General features: G+C 34.2%; 1 protein-coding gene and 1 non-coding gene across 4 annotated transcripts; one reads left to right on the top strand and one right to left on the bottom strand.

Annotated features, from left to right (window-relative positions):
- Positions 1–282: 282 nt before the first annotated feature.
- On the top strand, positions 283–3023 carry LOC129304901 (uncharacterized). Of its 3 annotated transcripts, none has more exons than XM_054944738.1 (2): positions 283–1199; positions 2819–3023. In XM_054944738.1, the coding sequence occupies exons 1-2, from the start codon at positions 312–314 to the stop codon at positions 2840–2842; spliced, it is 912 nt and encodes a 303-aa protein (XP_054800713.1). In that variant the 5' UTR covers positions 283–311; the 3' UTR covers positions 2843–3023. The 3 variants fall into 3 exon arrangements, with proteins under 3 accessions (XP_054800713.1, XP_054800712.1, XP_054800714.1); XM_054944737.1 differs by lacking the exon at positions 2819–3023 and adding an exon at positions 1977–2132; XM_054944739.1 differs by lacking the exon at positions 2819–3023 and adding an exon at positions 1282–1494.
- Positions 909–1015, bottom strand: LOC129307565 (small nucleolar RNA R71). Its single transcript, XR_008592453.1, has one exon. It is a non-coding gene; the product is annotated as a small nucleolar RNA R71 (small nucleolar RNA).
- Positions 3024–6523: the final 3500 nt, after the last annotated feature.

Raw genomic sequence — 6523 nt, 5'->3', positions numbered from 1 at the left:
TGTGTTTCTCATAAAATTTTCAGGGGAATTTATCATGTGGATTTGCTGATAGAAATTCACAAGTTCACGGTCTCCAGAGAGCCTACTGTGCGAATTCCAGAATTGCCAAAGCTTCTTGATTGAGCATTTCTAACTCTCTTCCTACTTGTTTGGTGTTTTTTTTTTTTTCATTTTGTTGCTATTGAGTTTAATAAAAAAAATAAAAAAAAATTATTTCTCTTGCTTTTGTGTGTTTTGAATTGTTTCATGTTGATTTGCATTTTAGTTTAGTTTGTTCTTTGTTCTTAATTTTTTTTGAGCTTGATTAGTGCATGACCCGAAGAAAACATACCTCTTTTGTTGAATTAGATCCAGAAATTGAAAGGACTATTTCTAGATTGAGAAGATCACAACCTATTCTTGATTCTCATTTGGTTTGTAATTCAACAATGGAAGGTATCTTAGGACATGAGCATGTGCATAATGAGGGCCATGGGAATGGGAATGAGAATTTGCATGATGATGGCCATGTTAATAATGAATTTGAAGGCTTGCATAACCCTAGAGAGGAGAGGAGCATTAGGCAATTAACTCAACCTAATTGGCATGATAATCCTTATGGCTTATATGTTCCTCCTACTAATGTTCAATTTGAAATTAAATCCTCTTTGATTAATGCATTGCCTAAATTTCATGGGTTACCAGGAGAGGATTGCCATAGGTTTTTGCATACTTTCCTATTGGTTTGTGATACTATGAAGCCTATGCATGTAAATGTTGATGATGTTCAAGCTAAGGCTTTTGTATTTTCTCTTGAAGGTTTAGCAAAGGAGTGGTATTTCAACTACCCTTCTTATGTGAAAGTGAGCACATGGGCCGAGCTAAGAAGACTCTTCTTAGATAAATTCTTTCCAAATTCTAAGGTCACCAATTTGAGGAAGCAAATCTATGGGGTCCAACAAGGAGAGGATGAGAGTCTCTATGAGTATTGGACTAGATTCCAAGGCCTTTTGGCTAAATGCCCACACCATCAAATTTCTAGTGAGAATTTAGTCCAATATTTCTATGAGGGCTTGATTCCAAGAGACAAAGTTAACATTGATGCCGCTAGTGGTGGATGCTTAATTGACCTTACTTCCTTAAAGGCTTGGGAACTAATTGACAAGATGGCTTCAAGTGGTGCTCAATACTCTACAAGGGAAAAGAGAAATGTGAATATGGTAGGTTCTTCAATTCTTAATGATTCATATGTGGACTTGCTAGCTGCTTAGGTGGCTAATTGGATTTTTGGGTCATATTTAGCTCTAAATTAAGATAGGATGAAAGTCAGATCAAGTCAGGAAGCATCAGGGGGAGCAACATCAAGTTGTTGCTTGCTGCATCGTGAACCACGGCTTGCGTGGCGTGTACTGCGGTGCACGGCACAGCAGGCAACTTAAATTTTCTGGAATCATAAAAAATGGACAGTTTTTGGGGTGGAAAAACCTAGAGCACGAAGGGGGCAACTTTGGGCACTACTGGGGCATTAATTTAGAAGGATTTTAAAGATCATTTGAGCTTTCAAACTCTTGGGTAAGTTTCCTACCCTTCTCCTCTACCTTTTCATCTCATTTTCCATGGGATTTAGAAGAGTGAGAATTTGGTCTGATGGGATTAAGCCATGAGTCAATGTTTTAAAGGATTCTATTGACTCTAAAGGTTTAATTTAGGTTTATTGATCTTGAATATGTGGTAATATGAAGCTACTTTGTTGTTTAGTGGGAGTTGGATCAAGCTTTATCTTGATCATAGGGTGTTGAAGTGTGATAAGTTGGGATATTGAGTTTTATGTTGTGATAGAGTTAGAAGGAGACTTGAAGGGATGATGTGAACAAATTCTAATCTTGACAAGTCTATTTGTTGAGAATTTGAGTGAGAAGTAGGAGAATTGGGAGGTTATTATTAGCTAATGGTGCTTGTGTTAATTGAAAATTAATATATAGTATTTGTTGATGTAGATTGTAGTGTGGGAAGATTTACCTTGACACAAGAAGAAATTTAGTACCACGGGTAACCCTTTTAGTAATAAAAGGACTGAGGTAACTAGATAATTTGCATTATTTATTACCTTGTATAAGTTATTCTCAAGTTGCTTTTCTATGAGTTGTTGAGTATATATGCATAAATTCTTTAAAGGTTAACTATTTTAGAAAAAGTGGAGTATTGTTTGTAAAATTCTATATTTTTGAAGTAAATGGAAAGATTTTGTTATACTTGTTTGAAAAGTTGTTTATACATGGTCAAGTGGAGATATGTAGTGAAATGTGGCATATTAGAGGGTGGGAGGTCACCCTAGTGAAGATAGTGAAGATTAAGTCCATATGGCATTGCTGGCAACTCAGGATGTTAGGTGCAGCATTTACTCTCCTTAGTGCCCGAAAATGAGTGCGGTGTTGGAGACTTACTCTCCTTTGTACCCAAAAGGGTACGGAGTTAGAGATTATACTCCTTAGGATCCGTAGGATGCGGTGTTTGAGTAACGATACCCTAATTACTTGTAATAGGGGGAAACAGTAGTCCAAAAGTAGTTTAAGACACCTTGATTGGGTACTCCTACCATGGATGGTGAGCTTGGGGACCATACATGTGGTTTGGTTCTGTGAAATAGCCTACTGGTTTAGTCGGGAGTATTGGAGGACCGGATAGTTAGGGATCATGCATGCAAATTTATGGTGATCTTATATGATGTGATCATGTTACTTATTTTAATGCTTGTTTATAACTTGGCTTGTTAATCAATAATGTAGATTATCTTTGTTACTGAGATTTTTATCTCACCCTGTGGATTATCATTTTATAGGTGCTACCAGTGAGACTGAGCTAGGGAAGGAATCGAGCAAGGGCTAGCATATCTGCTACACTCTTTGTAAAGCCTGATTTTGGTTTAAGTAGTATACATAAACTTATTATATGATATTATATGTTGCCAACTAGGAATGCATATCATTTTGATTGGTTGCACTTATTTCATACTATGTTGTTGTGTATTTTAGCCTAATATTGTATATGAGGTGAATATGTGAAAATTTTTATGGTGATGGGCTAAAATACTAATACAAGTGCAAGGAATGTTTTATCTAAGTGGTGATAATGTATTAGTGGTGTATTATGTGGCAATAGAGGCCAAATAGTGCTTATAGTGCTAATTGTGCATTTTGGCCATATTAGGCAAAATGGCCATGGAGTGGCCTGGTATGTTTTTGTGTGTTTGATTGGTCACTCAAGTGTATTTTGGTCCATTGGATTTGGTTTAAGCCTTACAATGGGTTAATGGTATTAGTTATGAGTTTTGGGTACTTAAATGGTTGAAAATTTCTTTGAAAAATTGACTTTTGCATTAGAGTATGTAAAATTCTCATACAGTGTCGGATCATAACGAAACTTGTACCATTAGTTATCTTATTGAATAATCTTCGTGTGAACACTTGAATCACTCCAATCGGACATCGTATGTGAAAATGGCATGCGTTTGAAGTTCGTCCAGAAAAGCTATTATGACAGCATTGCTGTCATGGACATGTGCGCCGTGGCACATTTTGCGCAAGCTGTGGTACATAGTACAATGAGGAAACATGGCATTCTGTTCTACAAGCTGCAGCACATAGACCACGAGCCACAGTGCATGGACCAAAACACTCAAAAATGACATTTTTGACCCTGTTTTGAAGTGGTTTACTTCCCAAAACTTTTCCATACTTCCAACACCTTTATAAATCATTAAGTTTGAGCTCAAACTAACAAATTAAGGGTTTTTATGGGATCCCAAATATTCCTCAATTATTTTTAAAAGATTATTAGTTTTAACCCTTTTATATATAATGTGAGATGAGGAGCAAATCCTTGCTCCTAATTATGATTGGTTGTTGTGATTGTGTGGTGAATTTTGGTAATGTCAAGGTAGACCTTACATATGGTCTCTCCTTATGGCCATGACATAATGAGTCCTAAGCAAGGACTAGAAATATCTCAAAAGCTTTCAAAGTACTTCCAGCAATGTGGTGCTAAGAAAAACACAATATTTATAACCCCATATTGTGAAGGGTAAGTTACTTTATGATGCATCACTTTAATTTATTCAAAATTTAATTATTTATATGATACTTTCTAATTATATTTTTTATCATAAGGGATACTAGATTTTGCTTGTAATCAATCTAACTTTAAGGAGGGTGTGGTACCTTGACCCTATTCAGAATGGCCATCCCTCTAACAGACCATATATTGTGAAAATGATTAATCAGTAAGTTGATTAATTTGTTTGCATATATGTAATGTGTTCTTTTTGTATGAATATTTCTTATGTCAAGTTTTCTATTTCATGTTAGGGCTATTGTCATGTACTGCACTAATGTTAATCAATAATTTCGACAACTAGTAAAGGGGAACGGTCGGTTTGATACAACAGCATCATGGACAATTGTTAAGGTATATGTATTTATCATTAATTATGTTGGAAATATCACTGTATAGGTCATATCATATTATTAATTAACTATTTGGTTATTTTATCCATTGTATGATTGTAGTGCCCAGAGCAAGCAGACAAAGTTAGGGATTGTGGGTACGCTGTAATGAAATTCATGAAGCACAAAATCCAACATGCTCCAACTGGAATTCTTTCGAATGATGTAATTGTCTTCCTATTCATTAATATTTTATTAGTTTTTATCAATAAACATGATTTTAATTTATTGTTGTTGCATATAGTACTATAAAGACACATACTGTGACACGTATACTCATGCTCAAATGGAAGAAGTCCTTGAAGAGTTAGCACATGGTATTTTTAAAGCATGGTTTACTTTCAATAGCCAGCAACAATGATAGTTAGGAAACAGGCAAATTTTGGAATTTGGAGCTTTATGTTTTAGCCACTAATTGCTTTAATTTAATCACTTCAAGTTGTATATAAGTTTTCTATAGGAATTCATTATATATTTATATGTATATACGTAACTATTATTAGCTGGAATTTATGTCGGGTGCTGGAATATCGTTTTGTAATTTACAATGTAGGGGGGTGCTAGAAATGCAGGGTGGACAATGGAAAAAATTAGGTCATAATATTCAACGGTTATGAGAGAAAACTATTGAATGTGATCAAAAAACTATTCAACGGTTTCATCACACAACCGCTGAATACATATATATATTCAACGGTTATTAGTGAAAAATTGTTGAATAATAGGAAAATATTCAGTAGTTTTTAGTCCAAAATTGTTGAATATTATCTCTCACAATTTCTCATTTTAAATTCCAAAATTTATGCCATAGTTTTGGAATAAAAACCATTGAATAAATGAAAAATATTTAATGGTTAAAAACTGTTGAATACATGGTTATATAATATTCAACGCCAGCTTACTCAATGGTTTATAACCGTTAAATAGTAAGGAAAATAATTGTTTTATATTTCCTTTTTTATAGTAGTGTGGAGAGGAAAACCATAGTCTGTAGGTGGGTTAGATTACCTTTAGCTGGGTGTCTCTACCACCGAAAGTAAGCTTGGATCAATGAGTGATTAATATAGGGAGAATGACAATTAAGGACCTGTTAAGAACATTAATCCCAATTACGGACCGTGAAATTTTGAAATCCGAGTTAAGGACCATGGTCCTTAATTGTGATAAAAAAAAATGAAATTTGTGAGGTGGGATTCACTAACGCAACTTGGGAATTCACTAACCCAACTTGAGAAAATTACTAATGTATGTTGTGAAAACATGAAACCCCACTTGGAAATGGAATGTTTAATAAAAAGCGTCACTTAGGAATTCACTAACTAGACTTGAAAAAATTTCTAACGTATATTGTGAAAAAATGAAACCCACTTGAGAATCATTAATAAAAAGTAACTTATCCAAATTGGTGTTTTTTATTAAACAATCGATTCCCAAGTGAAGTTTCATGTTTTCACAATATATGTTAGAAATTTTTCCAAGTCTAGTTAGTGAATTCCCAAGTAGCGCTTTTTTAAACATTCCATTTCCAAGTGGGGTTTCATGTTTTCACAATATACGTTAGTAATTTTCTCAAGTTGGGTTAGTGAATTCCCAAGTCGCGTTAGTGAATCCCATCTCACAAATTTTATTTTTTTATCACAATTAAGGACCATGGTCCTTAACTCGGATTTTAAAATTTCACAGTCCGTAATTGGGATTAATATTCTTAGCAGGTCCTTAATTGTCATTCTCCCATTAATATAATATAGCCTATGATTTGTGTTGGGAAGCATTGAAGGTTCGGTGGCTAGATGATTATGCTAGTGTGTATTTATGTGGAAATACTTTAAAAATATGAAATTTCGTTATATTTTGATATATATCTGGTATTACCCTAGTTTTGTTACTCTGGTAGGATTATTTGTGATAGTAGACATTTAAAGAACTATATTAGTTACTGAGATTTTTATCTCACCCGCGGTTATTTATATTTTTTAGATTATGGCATTAATAGTTCAAAGGGAAAAGACATTAGCTAAGTTGAGATCTCTTATTAAAGCTTT

The sequence above is a fragment of the Prosopis cineraria genome, unplaced genomic scaffold, assembly GCF_029017545.1.
Source record: "Prosopis cineraria cultivar Desert tree isolate PC_DT_omini unplaced genomic scaffold, ASM2901754v1 PC3, whole genome shotgun sequence".
In the NCBI taxonomy this organism is placed as follows: Eukaryota; Viridiplantae; Streptophyta; class Magnoliopsida; order Fabales; family Fabaceae; genus Prosopis; species Prosopis cineraria.
This window is presented reverse-complemented; position numbering and strand designations above follow the sequence as displayed.